At 40.2% G+C, this 19,963-nt stretch overlaps 1 protein-coding gene across 1 annotated transcript in view; it reads right to left on the bottom strand.

Moving 5' to 3' along the window:
* The window catches only part of EIF3K (eukaryotic translation initiation factor 3K), a 41,310-nt gene extending 27,162 nt beyond the window's left edge, over positions 1-14,148 (bottom strand). Inside the window, exons 1-5 of the mRNA XM_087685417.1 lie at positions 13,898-14,148; positions 2,833-2,889; positions 2,558-2,608; positions 2,357-2,419; positions 2,220-2,270 (exon numbers count right to left, since the gene is read on the bottom strand). Coding sequence (XP_087541543.1) covers positions 2,220-2,270; positions 2,357-2,419; positions 2,558-2,608; positions 2,833-2,889; positions 13,898-14,023 — 348 coding nt within the window. The 5' untranslated portion in view covers positions 14,024-14,148. The remainder of the gene's footprint in view (positions 1-2,219; positions 2,271-2,356; positions 2,420-2,557; positions 2,609-2,832; positions 2,890-13,897) is intronic.
* Positions 14,149-19,963: the final 5,815 nt, after the last annotated feature.

Here is a 19,963-nt window from a genome sequence, read left to right as displayed (position 1 = left end):
TTTATTGTTGGACAATCTATTTTTTGCCGACACTTTTATGCTGGCCAATCGATCATTTATGGGCATCATTTTCTACCTATTTATAGACAATCTCCCTCCTTTGTTTACCACTTAGATACTTGTCTTACAACACGACCACTTCCAATTGGAAAGAGTGCAAATTACCGATGACTCATTGCATGTACCATTGTACTATTCTTGAGTCTTGGTACATGGATATCATTTCTTGAGCCTATTCTCTTTGAATTCTTATATCCTAGCTGTCCTCTTTTTTGTTCTTTGTGTTCGTTGCAGTCTTGCTTCCATTACTCCACATTTTTCTTGTTTAACAAGTTCCAAACATACACAATAAAATGGCTCACAAAACTCGTTTCAATGATTTAAGAGTGATGAGTTATAGCCTACATTGTTGGCCCTTGCTAGGTAGGCAACATGTTACAAAAGGTATCAAGAAGCAAACTTTGATCATCGCGTCATAAGAGGCCTTGTGGCTGCAAGCAGATTTGAAAATTCAGATAATTCTTTTCCTCTAAGTTCTGTCAATAGATGCAATGCAAATTGCATTTTCCAAAACTTCCATTTGGTAATTCACAAGTTGTGTTGATAAAGTTCCATGAGATTTTCTCAACATTTAAGTATTGTAACCAGAATCAAGAAGCCAAATGTGACCATCAATCAATATTACTGACTTCTACCCCATGTAACCAATGCAACTAGAATGCCCAACATGACTTCTATACATTGCAGAATTCAAGAAAGCACAATTTGGTAAATTGCCATCCGTACAATTCGCATTTCTTATATGTGTTGGCCTACTACAACTCTCTAACTCTTTCTTGAGTTTGCTAACAAGTACTAAAGAGTTTCTCAAGCAACTTAGAGAGAGCTATATTTTGTGGAAATTCCACTCCATTTGCCTAGAACTCTTGAGACAAATCTGTTGTCCATTCATGAAACAATTGAAGGGGCATTTGGACTATGAGCATAGGAGCCCAAAGTCTCAAGTAAAATAAGTGGATCTGAAGGTTAAGCTCTTTGTGCTTGGGACCCAAGACTGCCGCCTCATCTCTAAAGAGAAAAAGCAATTGCAAGTCATAGGAATAGTTTCATACACAAAACACACCGAGCAATTGTGTGGTGAGTCTATGAGTAGGCAGATTGATAGATCTTTTAGTTACAGGGGAACCTCCATTGTCAATTGAACTCTACGAATCTTGTACCTTCAAATCCATTGCAATTCCTCACAACTTTGGATACATTTTCATGGCTCAATCAAACTTGTAGTATGTTTTTCATTTTCAATCCAAGATTAGTTCTACAATGTTAGACCAACGAATAAAAAGGGGCTACTCACAAACTGAGATTAATTCTTGAACCACTTTCACCTACTGTATTGAAAGTAGCCAAGTTATCACCGTGAAAGTCTTGGAGTGTATTTCCATCAAAGATCATGAAAGCTAGAGAAAGTGTAAACAACGTAAGGCATGGCACCCTCAACCTTTTTGTTGATGTTCAAGCAACCTTGTTGACACAAAGGCTAAGGGCGCTATTAGACTTCTTGTTTGATGGTTCAATGGCTACAGCCTTTACAAAAAGATCATAGCCTACACAAAGATTGGTCCAACTAAAGTCCCTAAGTGGCAATCCATGCACTACAGTACTCACGGTAAAAGAGAGGCTCAAAAAGGAAAGGAATACAATACATCATTAACTCTTGGAGTAAAAAAACAACATTCACGTTTGGCTTCACTATCATGGAGCTAAGGGTGGGTGGGAGTCTTTTTTTTTGGTGGGCTTCAAGTATTGTATAAAATTGTGAGATTGTTTTTACACTAGAAATTACTTTCAACGGCTGTAGGGTGGAATGACCTTGTATCTTGTGTTACTGGTTTCAAACATATACTTGTGCCATTTCTCTTACTTGTATGTAGAAGACTGTTCATTTTAAGGCTCTAAAGCGCACCCATGTAATATCTATTTTACCCCAAATTCAAACCGTTCCCTTTGTGCCAATTTGTTCTTTGAAAAGTGCATGCATAGTTCAAAGCTCCTCCCTCGCTCCTCCCTTTCTCTGTCACTGTATTGACACTGATTTTTTCCAAAAGTGCAAAGCCTGGTCAATACATCCAACCTTAACTAAATTTGATCCTGAGTTACAAGACAAGCTGAGTCTCAAGAACATAGCATCAATGCAGAAACTTATTAACCAAAATGCATACCTCCAGAAAATGGGCAAGGGTGATAAGCGTCAAAAATGGACCCTCCATTTGCTACCTTGAGTTAAGAAATTTGGTATCATCATTTTAATCAACATGCCTTATTACATACACTATCATAATGCATACAAAAAGGATACAAGTTTCTCAGGGATCAAGAACATGCAAAGATTAAAGTCTGGTGCTGGAAGTGCCATCAACGCCTGTTATCAAAACAATAAAGCAGAGTAATTGAAGGAAAGAGTTTGTCGAACAACATAAACATAGGTATAAAGGCTCCCCAGTGTCAATGGGAAAATCTTTTACAGATTCATCATAAGCTCAGCATTAGAGTAGCTCACCTTAACAAGAATCTTCGCAACTATTGAAATATTCATTCGAGAGGGCTCAAACTGCCAATTTTTAACAAAAGGTAACCTTGTCAGCTAAAATGTGCATGCATAAAAGTAAGTCTATTACCACATTTACAACAGTAACAAGTTGTGATGCCGGGATTAAACCAAGCTAATCATAGGAACCCAATCTTATGATAAATCACAAGAGAACATGTTAATAGAAGAGCAGAAGCTGACACAAAATAATTTCATGAACAACCCGCAAGTAAATGATAACACACCTGGTACAACCGAAGGAGGCATAAATTTGCATCCAAGCTGTATGTCTGGTGTATAACCTGCTAGAAGATTTTGACACGGTGATAACCAAGTATAGACACTGAAAGAACATGCATCTAAGATTTACACCAATTAAGAACAGATGCAAGTAGACCTAACTTGTCAGAGACAGAGACTATCACAATAATGTCCATTTAAGCTTTTGACATCAAAATTTACCAGACATAGACGAGACTCAGGCCACTTCCACATTTAGAAATGGTAATGGACTTTTTCTCCATTAGGCCATCTAAGAGTTTTTAGGTTAAAATTTTGCAACATTACCATGGACATAAATTTGCATCATAACTTTTGAGTAACAAATAACACAACATGTAACTTCCTTCATCCTCCAGTAAAGTAATGAGAGGCTGGAACAAAATGGTTAATTTCTCCTGCCTTGTAGTTCTTCTCAGAAGTCAGAGGAAGAGACAATGCAGTGTGTATCAACAATGACATTAGACTCCTGATACCACTGCACAGGAAGTCAGATCAAGGCTCCAGTAGCAGCACCACTATGCAGTTCTGGTCACTAGCAGTTTATTTGTTATTATTAGCACTATTAAAGACATTTCTTGGCTTGTTGCAGGAGAAAAGAATTCCCAGACACATGATACCCAGTGCAGAGCAAAAATGACTTCTCAGGCACAGGTGCAATTCTTTTTGCTTCTTCCTTCACGATATTTTCAACCAAAGGTCCATGAGATGCAGCCATGTGAACTATCTGCAAGGCTCAAGCCCTCTTCTCCTAAAGAGCAAACATACTTTCCTGGATGACAAAATTAGGTTGAAATGATGTGGCAAATGCCAATTTGGTGGCACAAGAAACTCAAAATGTGTGCATGGGTTTGAGGCATGATTGACACATTAGTGCACATGTTGGCAACCAACACATGTTACGAGTTAGAGATGACTGGCAATGCAATGAATGATACAGTTGTTAAGGTCTCACTAGTTACATCTAACTGAGACAAGGCATGTAACCATGTTATGTTAAAAATTGGTAGACATGCACACTTTTGGTCAGGTTGTTGAAACAGTGGTTGGGCAAACATATCAAGTTACACAATATGCTCAAAAAAACAACTAACAAGCCATAGTCTTGTGACATAGGAAGTGAATAGCAACTTGATTCGCATCATGCATAGGCCTTCTCTTGCCACATGATCTGTACTTGTCAAATGTATTGTCTGCCACTAATTTTATATAAGTCAAAAGAAGTCATCCACTTGGCTAGTCATGAGTCAATGTTGGTCTTTCACATTCCTCCTTTTTTGCTTTTGAAGGGATCTTGATGGAGTTGAAGAGCCAACATGCCCATGGTTGTGGTCACAAGTGGTAAATCAAGAGAGCGAAGCTTCTCAAGCTACCTTTGCTTTTCTTCTAGTTGAGCTTAAATAGAGGGTGCAAGGGGAAAATACACCATCAAACGAATATGTGGATGGTTAGAGGCTTCGGAATGTATCAATGACTTTGTACAAAATCACAAGTTGTCATATGGAGATCCTCCACTAGTCAATTGCATGCTACGGACACCATCTCAAGCAAAGATGAGACTTAAAAAGCTATGGCAATGAGAGAGAGCGAAGACAAAAGAGAAGTAGAATTTCGAGAAGTAAAAAAGTGTATTTGCAATGGAGGTGAGAGATACAGTAAAAAATTTGAGCACCTGTCATACGTTCCTCAGCTCCACTTGAAGAGTGCAAGAAAAAATAGAAAAAATACTTGGATGCATAGCAAAGGATAAACATACTCTCCACCCCTTTTTATTGCAACCATAATCATAACCTACATGAGGGCATTTGTGCCTCACTATGCATAGCTATCATCTCCACCTACACATCAACTCATCGCCTTGAATGTTGGCCTAGTGCCTCATTGTCTTGGCACACACGCCTACATACCTACAATCTCACCCCTTTTTTAAACCACTACATTATGCAACCTTTGGACTTTGTCTACATATGCTAAGCAATGCTCAGTTAGGCCAAATTACTGTGTATTATTTGCAAATTTATAGCCAATTTCATCTCATTAGAACAGCTCCAAAAAGGGTTGAGAGTTTACAGCAGGGCAAATGCCCAAAACAATGTATGAAGCAAGGCCTCACAGGATAGCCACTTTTCTACCACACTATTGAAGCTTTGTCACCAACATCCTCTTCGACCTACAACGTGTAGGCTCCACACCAACTTCATCAGTCCTAAAGGGTGCTTTGCTACCTAGCAGTAACATCTAATGCTTCTCCCTTGCTTTCACTACTGGTCAAACTTCCTGCACTTCTGCTTCAGCCCAAAACACAAGTATTTGCTGCCATTCAATGGTGATGCCACCTCATTAGCTGCCCAAACTGTTTACATTGCTAGTGTCGCCCACCTTGTAGCATTCTCTAGGTGAAAAACTTGTCTTTGCACCACCAAATCTGACTATGCTGCTCCCGAATTGGTCTTGCACCCAAGCAAACGTTTTTCCTTTTTCATTGGAACCCAACCTCACAATTCCGCACAACTCACTTCATGGATCTATATTAGTGTTTTCACACTCTATTCGCAACATCTTCAAGACTATATCAGCACCAAACAGCCCACACCACCTCTCTGAGTTCTACTAACCCGTATGCACTATCTTTAAGTTGCTAATATGGCAACCAATAAATGGCTTCCACAACAAGCTTTCACCTTGGTTTCAATTGCTTCCACAATGGTCTCCTCCATCTTCACTCCATGTGCTTCACTATCACATAACTCACTTGTTTCTGTAAGCAATTTCTTTGTTTTTGTTTTTGTTTTTTTCAGCCAAGTGCCTATCCTGGCAAATAGGTTGTGTGCATGAGAGGCAAGCTATGTGGCTAGGTGATTGGCCAGCTGATCGACACATGTATTTTGAGCTGACCTAATTTAGGTTGGACCAATTTGATGTCCAAGTTGCTCATTTATTGCTTTATCTACTAGCTATTGACATTGCCTATAGTCTCCCCTCCTCATTCATTGTCTCTTCCCCAAGATTGGGAGAGGGTTTGGGAGCACTATGCAGATTGGGAGAGAGCTTGGGAGCGCTATTGCTAGTCACCTTGAGCTCTGTACCCTTTCGTATTGCACTTTGTGATGGATGCCATTGTGTACTCTCACATGGTAACATTGATGTACATTGTAGTCTTTGCTAAACCTCGGTGATTTGTGCCTCCATTTGGCTATTTCAAATGGTGCCACTTTTGCATACTGTGATTTAGTTGACTACTGGTCATGTTACATTGCCCCTACAGCTTGTTTCTATTAAGGATGGCCTATTTTGAGGTCCTACCGTGTATTTTGTTGGCTACATGGACACTCTTCCATTGCTATCTCAATTCTTAAGCTGTCGTTGTATGCTACCTTTGTGTATCTCATCGTGTTGTCACCTTTTACACCCAACCTGCATTTTAAACCTTCAAAGAGGGTTATTCAATGTTAATTTAAAGTTTATACAATGTGCCTCGTTCAGTGTTCCACTCGCTCTCATTGGTTCATATGTGCAATGTTTCCTCCATGAACTATGAAATGTTGATTGTTCAATCTTTTGTTGTGGGTTCTTGACCTCAATGGCTCCAAAACCTCCCCTTTCCCCTATTCCCTCATTCCTTTCTTCAATATTTTCCTAAGGGCTGAAGGGGAGAGTGCACAATGGAAGTGTGAGTCAAAAGTGCAAGCAATAGTGTTTTGAGTATGAGAGAGTGAATGCATAGATAGGTGTACCAAATTGTGATGATACACAAAGAATAAAGAATGTATTTATATCTTAGGGTACAATAATGGTGTGTTCACAACCGTATAACTTTATACACGGAGACGAAGGGACTTTACATAACAACCTCCCACTTAAAGACCCAAAGTGATACCTTTAAGCTAACCAACTCCCACTAATCAGATGCAATGCTCATGCTAAGCCTTTGCAAGACTCCTAATGAGAACATCTACAAGGTTACCTTAGGTTTTAACCTTAGTCAATGTGACAAGACCATCATCCAAGGCCTGTCGAATGAAGCGATACCGAACATCTATGTGTTTGATATATGCATAGAACATGGCATTCTTAGCCAGACATACGACACTTTGGCTATCACAACCAAGCACTAGAGTACTGAAGAGAGACCAAAATCCTTGACCAAACGGCCAACCCAAATAGCTTCCTTAGAAGCTTCTATGGCTGAAATATATTCAGCCTCTGTAGTACTCAATGCCACAATTTTCTATAACCTTGAACACCAAGAGATAGCCCCACCAACCAAAGTAAAGACATACCCACTCGTAGATTTCCTAGTGTCAAGATCTCTTGCCATGTCCGAATCACAAAATCCTTGCTCCAGTGTACCCTTTCCATAGCATATAGACTTCTCTTGTGTACCTTTTAAGTATCTGAAGATACATTTTACCGCTTTCCAATGTGACTTGCCAAGGTTAGACATGAATCTACAAGCAACTCCCACTACATGATTAATGTCACGGCAAGTTGCAACCATGGCATACATCAAAGATCCACAAGCTAATGCATAAGGTATGCCCTTCATAGGGCTAGCAACTGCATTATCCTTTGGGTAATCAGCTTTACTAAGCTTTGTATGTGGCAAAAAAGGCACACCAAGAGACTTAGCATCAACCATATTAAACCTATCAAGTACTTTGCTAATGTACTTGTCTTATGAGAGAAACAAATGCTGCTCTCTATCTCTTTTAGTGTGCATGCCCAAATGTGTTCACCTGCCCCCAAATCTTTCATTGAGAAGGCTGAACTCAGCTACCTTTTAAGAGTATTCAAAGTACTCTTATGCTTTCCTACAATCAGCATGTCATCCATATATAAGGCCAACACAATAAGGCTTCTATCATCAACCTTTTTAGTGTATGAGCAGTAATTTGCATGACTGTATTTAAATCCATGGCTAAGCATGAAGGTATCAAACTTTTTGTACCACTCTCTAAGGGCTTGTTTCAACCCATATAAGCTGCATTTTAGCTTACAAACCAAATGCTCTTTACCTAGAACCATCTAGTTGTTTCATATACAACTCTTCATCCAAGACACCATGAAGAAAAGCAGTCTTCACATCCTTCTGATCCAACTCTAAATCCAAGGATGCAGTGGGAACAAACAAAACACGGAGCGTAGTTATCTTCACCACTGGTTAAAAGACCTCCTAGAAGTCTATGCCTTCCTTATGTGTATAGCCCTTACCAACCAGACATGCCTTGCACTTGGGCTTTCCATCAATATATTTTACTTTGTAAACCCATTTATTAGGGATAGCTTTCCTATCCTTGGGCAAAGGTTTACTTTGTAAACCCATTTATTAGGGATAGCTTTCCTATCCTTGGGCAAAGGTACAAGCTCCAATATGTTATTTGCATACAAAGACTTCATCTCTTTCTATATAGCAAGCTTCCACTCTCTCTTGTTTTCACATGACTGTGCCTCTCTAAATGTCAAAGGCTCACCCTCTTAGTCAACAAAATGCAATCCAAAGATGGCTGAAACCTATGTGGTTGCCTTTTGACACATGTAGATGTTCTTACCCAATGATCTATATTGTCAAGTAATGGGCCTACATCCTCAAGTATGTTCACACCATCACCACGTGGCTAATTTTCAACATTTCCTTACTGCTGTAACCTGTTTTTAGCATGTTTTTCTTGCTGTCTTATTCCATCACGTGCATTAACTTGCTGTCCATTATCTTCTAGCTATAGCACAATAGGCTACTGCTCATTTTCATCATCCAAAGGGACAAAATCTTCAGCTAATGGTTACTGAATGGCTAGTTATTCATTTTGAAATTTGACCTTCATCTTATCACGGTCACCATGTGTAACATTTTTCAACAACTTTGCCTCATTAAATACTACATCTCGGCTGCGTACTATCGTCCTACCCTCAAATAGCCAAACTTTATAACCCATCTCTCCCTCATCTCCATATCCCATGAAGATGCCCTTGATAGATTTCGTGTCTAGTTTAGTTCTCTGATCTACAGGAACATACACAAAGGCATCACAACCAAAGACACACAAATGGTCATATGAAGCAAGTTTGCTAGACCAAACCTCTTCAAGAATGTCATTTTCCAACGCACAATTGGGAGAGCAATTGCATACATGAACTACAGTTTCAAGAGCCTCTCCCTAGAACTGTTACCTTAGATTAGCTCTGGACAGGTCACAGCATGCATCTGACTCTCTCACAAAGTGTGCGATTATATCTTTCAGTCATGCCATTTAGTGCAAGATTATAAGCAACTATTAACTCCCTCTTAATGCCATGCATCTCACAAAACTTTTTTAACTCATTAGAAACATACTCACCCCCATTATATGTTCTTATAGCTTTTAACTTAAGCCCTTTCTGTGTGGTAACAAAATCATGAAACCTTTTAAAAGCATCCAACACTTCCTTTTTGCTCTTTGACACATACATCCATGACTTTCTACTAAAATCATCAATAAAAGTAACAAAGTATCGTGCACCTCCATGTGAAATAGCAGGCACAATACACACATTAAAGTGTACTAAATCATGAGCATTCGACTTCTTAACAACACTAGAGTAATAAGAAGACTTCACATGTTTTCCATATATGTAATCATTACAAAATTCGAGACCTAAGCCTTTTACATCAAATCTCCCTAAAGAGGAGAGAACCTGAAGGGTTTTCTCGCTCATATGGCCAAGTCTTTTGTGCCAAAGTTTCATCTATGAATGAACTTCAGCCACACCCAAGAACTTGCAAGGTAATGCTTTATAATTCAAATAGTACAAAGTCCCATTTTTGCTACCTTTAACAATCAGTATAGAGCCATTGTGGACCTCCCAAGATCCATTACCAAAGGTAGTAAAATATCCTCTTGCATCAAGCTGCCCAACTAACAATAGACTTTTCTTTATGCCAGGTATATATCTAACATCCATAAAATCAACTCTTGGCCGTTTTTAAGGGCCAAGTAAATGGTACCTACACCCTATCTCACATACATAGTTGTTGCCCAAGTACACCTTGCCTAGACAACCTGCAATGTATCCTGATAATGACTCCAAAGAGGGAGTAACATGAAAAGAGGCACCGCTGTCCACTATCCATGATTGGGACAGCCCATCATGAGCTAAAAGTAAAGCATCAATTATCTCCTTTGTGGTGATGTACAAATCACCTATTACTGCCATAATATCTACATCATTGCATGAGGCTACAGCAAGTATCTCTCCAGTGTCAAAGAGCTCTTCAATGACCACACTAGATGCAACATTTGCCTTTGAGACTTCTTTTGAGAGAGAGCTATCATCCTTCTTTCTTTTTCTTTCCTTGTTGTTTCTTTCTTTCTTGCTCTTTCTTGGAGTACTAGCAATCGGGCTTTTTCTACCCTTTATGCCTACATTACCCCTCTTCTTTGACCTGCCTCTAAGATAATATGTTGAATCACTACTTTCTCCACAAGACTTTCTTCTAATCTCCTCATTGGGGATAAAGCCCATAACACTATCAAAAGTTAAAGCAAGGTTGTTGCTAAGTGAAACAACCAAAGACTCCCAGCTATCAAGCAAAGTCATCAACAAGAAAATAGCCTTCCATTTATCATTGAAGGATTGCAAACTAGAGTCTTGCAATTGACTCAAAATCCTTGTGAAAGCACTCAAATGCTCAAATGTTGGCTTAGATCATCCAACTCCATGTTCACAAGCCTGCACATCAGATACACTTGATTTACTAAAGTTATATTCTCATGAGTATCCATTAACTTTTTCCATATTGCATAAGCTGAATCAAGACGCTTAATGTTTGTAAGCACGTCATCAGATACTACCATTTTATTGTATGCAATTGCCGTCTTGTTGAATCTAGTCCAATCCTCATCTATCATGGCTACAGGCTTAGTTTCCAAAAGAGGATCATCACGATCCTTGAGAAACAAAATGCCTTGCATCCCGTTCTTCCATAGATCAAAGCCGATACCATCAAACCTCTTGATTTCAAGGAGGGATTTAGTGTCACTACTGCTAGAAACATTAGTGGCCATTTTTCAGCAAAGTGCCAAGTACCAATGCTGTATTTTATGACAACAAATAACAGGCTGAATATTCAGCTAATTTCAGCCCGAAATCTCAAGAAATAAGAGCAATATTTGATCCAAATACATGTACAGCAGTAGAAAGGATGACTTTTATCAATATCACTAAAATTTCAGCGTACATTCCATGCATACATCACTACAAGGTGACTCTTGCTTCAGCAATATCACCAAAAATACATCTACAAAAATCTGCAAATGATCACTAAGACTACTATACTATGAATATTCAGCAATACATGAACTCAATAGGAGCTCCCTAACATGTGTACTACATACATATGTGCCCAAAAGCACTTCTAATACACAAAAAACTGCCAAAATTCTTTGCAATTTCTCAAAATCTCACAAGTGGGAGAAAATAAACTCGAATCACACTGCTTACAGTACCAAGATTGCTTCAGCAATGTCCCCAAAGTGCATTTCACACATCAATTTTGCAAAATTCACAAATTCCAGCAAACGTCCCATATTTTCACTAACGAATCTGCCACAATTGCATTAATACATATTCTTGAGAGTGTAGAGCTGGCGAATTCAATAAAATTTCACAAAATTTCGCAAAAGCCCTAAATTTCTAGGGTCCAAATGTGCACCAATATTAGGAAATTCGGCTTGGCTGAGCAAAACGTCATTTCAATGATACATGAAAAGTCCCCCAAATATTTCAAAGCCAATGTGCACAATTTTTGCAATTTCTGAGTCAAATGTTACTGTTATACATAAATAGCACCAAATCCGAGAAAAGCCCCAAATTTTCAAGCACAAATCTATGAACTATGCTTACATGCGTGAACCCTGTCAATGAGTAGGGGCCTACTTGCTAAAATATTTAAAAAATGATGAATTTGGCTTGCGTTGTCTGTGACTCACCAATGTGACCTACAACAACCAACATGACCTGTCATGAGCTATAACATGATTGCTGCCATCTATCATGAAGTATCACCTGGTCCACGCTAACCTAAAATTGCCACTTGTGACTTGTCGTCGGTTGCCGCCTACTATTGCCTGCTTGCAAAAGTGACCTACTGTTCTCTTTGCATATGCGAGCTAAAACTGACCCACAAGGACCTCGGGAAGCACGCATACCTTAGCCACAACTTTGATACTAATTTGAAGGGGAGAGTGCGCAATGGAAGTGCGAGTTAGAAGTGCAAGCAGTAGTGTTTTGAGTAAGAGGGAGTGAACGCATAGATAGGTGTACCAAATTGTGATGGTACACAAAGAATAAAAAATGTATTTATATGTTAGGGTACAATAAAGTGTGTTCACACCCGTATAACTTTATACACGGAGATGAAGGAACTTTGCACAATGGCACCTTCGTGTAGTTTCAAAGAGGATAAGCTCCAAAGTCCTATCTATCATACTTGGAGTGTTGTGATGGAAGCTTGGTTTGTGCAAAAGAATGTTTGGACTCTGTAGACTGCTATGTCATCTTTGATACAACTCCCTAACCTGAGTGGTTATCCTTGCACCAACCGACTCTTATGAAGGTAACTCTCACAAGAAAGTCCAACTTTGAAACCAACACAGTGCTCATGCAAATGCAATGCTTCTTTGGTACATCGCCAAGAACTTGTACTAGCTATTACTTCTTGTGGGATATCTCCCAAGGTATGGGCCAAGATTCAACTCATATACAATTCTCCATCAACCATGTGGGTTGTCACACTCTTCAATCCACTTCAAATGCTTCACATCAAGGTGGGGAAAATCTATATATAAGCCTTCTCACTACAAGCAATGACTTTACAAAATCATCTTTGAAACATGCCAAGTAAAGCTCGTCTGGTTGGGGGGGATTATTCTCTACAAGCTTCCTCCCAAGTATGATGGTGCTACAAATGCCTTGAAGGCTTGTATCTTAGCTAAGCCAATCAACTTCTGGTACATGACATTCATGTTGCTAGAGTATGAGTCCACTTTAAAGTTACAAGGGTGACCATTTTCTTATACAAGAAGTGGCTATTTAATAACACTTGCAAGTAGAGAGATGGAAAAAATCTTGTTTCGATAGTAGAAATTAGCAAACCCCCTCCAAAAAAAAAGTGAGAGAAAAGAAAAAGAGATGAAGGCAAAGGGCAAACATGCCTCCGACTTTTGATCCTCATCCAACTCTAACTTCGACTCTAACAAGATAGCTAAGGGTACTATGAACATGGAATTTGCCTTTCAGCTAGTGAGTTGTCACCCCTTGTATGTTCTCAAGCCAAAGAGCGACTAGTCACTACATCATGCAAGAGTCTATTGGCATTCTATGTGAATCACTTATCTAACAACTTTAAAATCATGGAGTTGGTGTGCCTTCAAGCCCATGATGGGAGTATTCACGGCAAGCTAGCTTTGCTCCTTCAAACAAACTCTAACCTTGCCTCCAACAATGTGTCTAAATCTTTGACCCAATATTGCTCACAATCTTGCACACATTCTTCAATAGAAAACGAAGCCATTCAATTAGACCTCCGAAACACCTCTAAATGTCCAACTAGAAGCAAAGGAAAGTGATCCTTTGAAAAAAAAACGATCCGAATATGAAGTAACTCCTATGCATTATGCATGTTTGACTTATCATATTAGTCTCTTGTGCTTGTATTGAACTGTAACAGACTTGTGGACTAAGACGTTAGAATTGACCATAGAAAAATGCGTCTAAGTGACACAATGAATAGATTACACGTCATTCTAAGACCTTTCGCGGAGACAACATTGCATATTCTGATGCACGATAGAACAAAGAGTAGATCCTTCTCAGTTAAAAAGTTGAGGATTAGCTGCATATTTCAATGATCGCTGATGGATTAAGCAGGCTAGTGTGTTCAGCACCTTCTCTACCTATTCTCGGATGGTATCTCTCTCTCTCTCTCTCTCTCTCTCTCTCTCTCTCTCTCTCTCTCTCTCTCTCTCAAACAAGAAGAAGCGGTGAGAAGTGCACCTGCTCGTGCACGTAGTTCTCCAGGTCCGGAAGTATATCGGGATTGTAAGGGTTCAAAGCAACCAGCTGCTCCATTGTGTAGGTGACCGGTTGAGGAATCATTTCTGCTGCCCGATCGCGTTGCATTGCTCTCCAACCAAGGTCTCCGCAAGATCGCAAAAGAACCTTAAAAGAAGAAGATCCGTCTCTTTCTACTGCTACGATGGAGAGGCCCCAAAGAATTATCAATCTTCGGGTTCTGCCCTAAACGCATTGCGCATAACCTAATGCGGCCGATAGAGTCATCTAGTAGTCCCCCTAAATCTTTTTTTAAGTGTTACTTTTAAACCCTTTAATAGTTGAACTATATATTTTATATGGTACTCAAATAAAAGAACTTGGGGTATCTTGATATTTTTATCAAATAGATTTAATTGCAGACGAAAGGTTCACAAAAGAGTGACACAATGAGTGGTCAATAAAGTAAGGCTCAAGGATATATTATTTTAAGGCTTTACAAAATCCAAAATATAAAAAATTTTACATGAGTCAATTAGTTTTTTAATAGTATAATTTAGATTAAGGTGATACAAAGGAGATTTACATCATTTATAGATGTATCACAACTAAGCCATGTTCAACATTTTTTTCAAAAATAACTAATAGACCTACCAGTGTTTAGCTTTAACACCATAAACGATAGCTAAGAGTTCATGCTTCATAGCATTACAAATCCGAGAACCAAACTAACAAGATCCTCTCTTGAAAACAGCTTCGTTCCTCTTATTCTAGATTAGTTTGAGAAGCATCTTGCTAACCAAGCTAATGAGTTTCCAATTGGCCACATCAAGTGTTCCCTTATCACAAAAAAAACTCTATTAAATCCAAAAGAGGTTTTTTGGTCTTCCTTGTCAAGCCATCTCTTGAGCACTCTCCATAAGGGGGCAACATGAATGTAGTCCCAAAATAGATGTCTTTCAATTTCTTCACTTCTGTTGCAAAATGGGCATAAAGGTGAGATTGGCATTCTCTTGATGCCACCGAGGCCCTTAGAGGGAGCTTCCTAATTGCAAGCCTCCATTGGAAGAATTTTAGCTTGTGGGATAGCGTCAACCTCCAAATTTTTTCGATCTCCTTTTCCAAGTAGATGACCTTGCTCTTGGGCAATCCTTCTTCCACTTCTCACATAGGTTCATTGAAATGATTGGATTGAGACTCTTGAGGTCCTTAGAGTTGGTGCATTCAACTAAGATCTTACCTCCAATGCTTTTTAATGCATTGATGAGAGGGAGAGGCTTGCAGGCAATTGCAATGGACCATTCATCCTTCATGGATTACATAACTCCTTTTGAGGTTCCTTAATGCCAAGAAGGTGAAGTGACTTGGCCACTTTTGGATATCAGTGTACTAGTGCCATAGCCAGATCAAATGCATGTGGGCATAGCCATATGCTACACTTGAGTGAGAAGTCCCCATCCCTACTATTAGGAGATGCACAACTTGCCTATGAGAGAATCCATTGCCGTGATCTAGCTAGACCTCAAGCAGCATCCAATTGGGGGATTTTAATGCAAAGTTTCACACAACCAATAACATCATACTAGTCCACATCGAGCCAAGTATGGCCATAAATTGGCATAGTCTGTAGCCAGTGTTGGGGGTAAAGGCGCCTCCGCCTAACTGCCCGTGTATTACTACACTAACAGTACCCGCCACTGCACATTGCAGGTGGCGAGTGCCCATCAGAGTCACTTATTCTTTATTCTTTTAGTGACAGTTTGAATAAAGAAAGGCACGGCCACATATTGTGGTTGTTGGAATTCCCACTTTTGAGTCTCTCTCTCTCTTGGCTCTTGCTCTCCATCTGCCACAGCTCTCACCGCCAAGCTTCTTCCTCATGGGTTCCACTTCCCTTTCAACTGGTATTAGAGCAAAGGCATTGGAGCTTGCCCGGCATTCTCTTCGACCCATATTTGAAGAGCTTCAACCCGAGCTTCAATGGCAGCCATAGCACCTTCATTTGCAGGTATGTTTTGATATCCCGCCTCCTCCCCCAGCTTCCGGACCTTCATTGACTTCTTCCCAGGCTGCATTGGAGCCCCCTTGACATTGGCAGGTGCCCCTAAGGACTGTTGAAGATCCCTAATCCCCAGGAACAGCCAGTGCAAATTTCGACGCATTTTTAGGGGTCTAGGCTTACTTGCTCCTAGCATTTCCCTGCTCTTCCTTGGCTTCCCAGCACTCTTGGCAACCTTCCCAATCATTGTTGGACTCCCCAACATTAGTGCTTGGCTCCCAATGATCGATTCGAGTACTTCGCTCTTCAGCTCTTGCTGTATACACAGTCCCAGGACTGTCAAAACAGGGTAGCACTTGACATTTACTGTTGCTTCTTGGCATTGCCCGTTTGATACCTATTGATGCCCAGTGATGCCCGACTATTATGGGATGCTATGTCTATGCTTTGGGACTGATTTGGAGTAGATTTGAGCACCGTTTGAGCTTCATTTAACAGTAAATTGCTTGTTGTAATACAGTGGGCTAAAGCTCATTTACTTGGTGTATGCATTGGTTCATGGATACGGGGTGCTTACTGGAGGTTTGAATTATCATATCGATGTATTTGGAGTTGTCAAATGCTTATTCTTGGTTCCAAAATGCTTTTGAGCTTGGATTAGGCTCTGACTTGGTCATTCTTCACTGGCATTTGGCTTCAATTGGCATGCTTTGGGCCGGTCTATGCCTATTGTCACTGCTTAACATTTAGGCTTCTTGTATTTATGCTTTAGTCAGCTATGGATGCCACTTGGTTTGCCCATGCTTGACAGTTACTTGGAGCTTCATCTTCAAACGTATTTGAGCATTTTGGACCTACCAGGCATTACATTTAGTGTCAGTTACATGCTCTTTGAATGCTTTCAGACTTATGCTTTACAGGTCTGAGATAGCTTGGGATTTATGCTCTGGATGTACCCTACTGGGATTTGGCATGTTTGATGCTATGTATTTGATGTATTAGAGTGTTGCTTGCTCTCTTTGCATCTAACTTTACTTCCAGTGGGAGCCTTTTAGCATATTCGGATGTACACACAAAGTCTTATTTGTACTTGAGCTTGAGCTTGTGGAATAGTTACATGTATTTGCTCTCTTGAGAGCTTTATGTCTACAATTAGTCTGTAGTGGGTTGATTTGATACGCCTATTGGAACCAGCATCTATCTCTGTCTCACAGGTTTGTCAATTTTGTATGCATCTTGGATGGTTATGTATTAAGCTTCTTGCTCTATCAGTTGTGCTTGTGCTTGGTCTCTTCTCTTACCCCGAGACCCCTTACATGCATGACTTCTAGACCTATGAGATGTCTCTTGCCTGACAGGTGATTGGTTTGACAGTTATTAGTACCTTCTTGCCCCTCGACACTCACTGTTGGATGTATCTTGCTACCTGGCAGTTACAGTGACATATGTATCAGTGATTGCTTCATTTTGGGATAGTTTTACATACTGCTGTTATTTATTATAGCAAGCTGAAATTTGCAGATTTTGAGCACTTTTATGAGGGTAATGCTTACCATTTGATGTTATCTTGGTCATATTTGGTGGATATGTGGTTCTCTTGGTGATATCCACTCTTTCAACCAGTTTTAGCCATGGTTTTAGTGCATTTTCTGCTAATACAACAATATGCAATTTTGCTTTTTTGCTTTGATCTGGGACAGTATGGTCATTTGAAAGATACAACTCTCTTTAACATTGACAAGTTGGATGCTACCAACTATGGGTATTGGAAGTCCCAAATATGGCAGGTTTTGGTGCAGAAGTTGCAGATCAAATCCTTGCGTTTCAAGGGCATTAAACCCGAGGATATGGATGATGATGTTTGAATGGAAGTTGATGAGCTATACAAGTCTACCATTATTTTGTCACTCTCAGAAGAGGTCCATCATAATGTTGTTGAATATGAGAATTAGAGTGCATGGGATTTATGGGAGAAGATTCGGGAGCTTTATGCACAGCAGAGTCCTGCGTCATAGATGTATTGGCTGAAGTAGTTAATGGACCTTCTCATGAAGGAGGGGACATCCCTATCATCTCATTTTAGTCAGTTTCATGCTATCATGAAGAATCTGTTGTCACACGGTATTGAGTTCAAAGACAACTTGCACCCATTGTTTCTGCTTGGCACCTTGCCTGAATCATGGGATGTCTTCCGTACTGCCATATGCACGAACAAGCTTGATGGGCTGAAAATTAAAGATGTTGAGAGTGCTTTATTGACTGAGGAAATCAATAGGAGAAACAATGATGCTTCCCGCTCTTCACATGCATTGACCGTTAGAGGTGGCAGACATGGCAGGCATGATAATGATCATAAAGGCAGGGACTCTCAGAAGTCTAGGTCCAAGTCACGTGGTTGCAGTAAGTCCCGTGGACGGAAGTCCGATCTTACTTGTCATTATTGTGGGAAAGTAGGACATATTAGGCTGTAGTATCATAAAATATGCGATGATAAGCGTGAGGAAAAGGGAAAAGAAAAAGTGCATGAAAAGTCTTCTAAGCGTAGTATTGTGCTTGCAAAGTTCAGTGTGAAGATAGAATAGGTTAATTATACATGCCACTGATTCAGATGATGATTACATACTTGTAGCTTCTTCATGTGATGCCTTACAGTCTTTTGAGATACATTCTATGTATGCGCAGTGTTGGCTCTTGGATTCGAGTGCGTCCTTTCATGTGACACCCTGTAGAGATTGGTTTCATACCTATCGTACCATGTCTGGTTCTGTGCGTCTTGGTGATGATAGGTCTCTTGACATTGTGGGCATTGGAGATGTTAGGTTGCAGTTTCCTTCTGGCTGTTCTTTTGTTTTGCATGATATACACCATGTACATGGGTTGAATCGCAGCCTTATGTCAGTTGGACAGCTTGATGATGTAGGGTATTTTGTGTCTTTTGGAGACTCTGCATGGAAGATTACTCGTGGCAGGCTTGTGCTTGCAAGAGGTGCCAAGTCTGGCAGCCTCTATCCCTTACTTGTATCTAGAGCTACATTGGATCATGTTTTGTCTGTGGATTCTATTCCCCATGTATCCCTTTGGCATACTCGTTTGGGGTATATGTCTCTTAAAGGAATGAAAATGCTCCGTGCTTTGCAGTATCTTCTGCCTCTTGACTCTTCACATTTTGATTCTTGTGATCATTGTTGGTATGGCAAGCAAACTAGAAATATGCATAAAAAGTTTGGTAAGAAACGCATGGGTGAGCCCTTGGCTCTTGTGTACTTAGATGTATGTGGGCCTATGCTGTAATGAGCAAGGATCACGGGAACATGGCATGGGAACATACCAGTCACACTGATGGTATATAAGGTGTAAGAGGGTATTTTGAGGCATCACAGAAATTATCAAGAATCTCCCTTTTCACCTTCACAAGCTTTCATGGCTTCTTCTTTCTCTTCTTCTTCTTCCTCCCTTTCCTCTCTTTCTCTCTCTTCTCCCTGTCTTTCTCTCTCCTCTTCCCCTTCGCATGCAGTCCCTCTCTCTCTTCCCTCCCTTAGTTAGGACAACTAGGTCTCTTTCATTACAAGTGGTATCAGAGCTTTGTCCTTGATCCTTTTCCTTTCCCATAGATTTAGGGTTCTCACAGTTTTTCCACAGTTAGAAAACCCCAGTTACATCTCTCTCACAGGTACACAGGAGTACTCAGGTAGGCTGTCAGCCCTCTTGAGGACTATGGCAGCCTTTCTTGGAGCTTTCCCAAGAACCATGGACACATCTGGAGGCGGGCAGAAAAATTTGATGGGTCGTCACTAATTTTCATGTAAGTTTCTTGAGGGTTTTGGGAAAAAAGGAGTGTAGTAGAGTTAGAGAAGACCAAAAGCTCAGTTACTTTTCAAGAGGACCTTCTCTCTTCTTCTTCCTTCAAGCTGCCATGGAACCTTCAGCCTCAAGAACCTCAGAGATCTTGCTCCCTCCTCTTCCTTAGCAGGAATGGCTTGTCCTAGAGCTTCCCCCTCATCTTGCTCAGCATCTAGAGCAGCATTGAGCCCTGCTTGCATTGTCTGGAGCCTCCAAGGAGCAGCCCAAAA

The sequence above is a fragment of the Lygodium microphyllum genome, chromosome 9 (genome assembly GCF_053477565.2).
Source record: "Lygodium microphyllum isolate KBCC chromosome 9, Lygodium_microphyllum_v1.1.10, whole genome shotgun sequence".
Taxonomy (NCBI): domain Eukaryota; kingdom Viridiplantae; phylum Streptophyta; class Polypodiopsida; order Schizaeales; family Lygodiaceae; genus Lygodium; species Lygodium microphyllum.
This window is presented reverse-complemented; position numbering and strand designations above follow the sequence as displayed.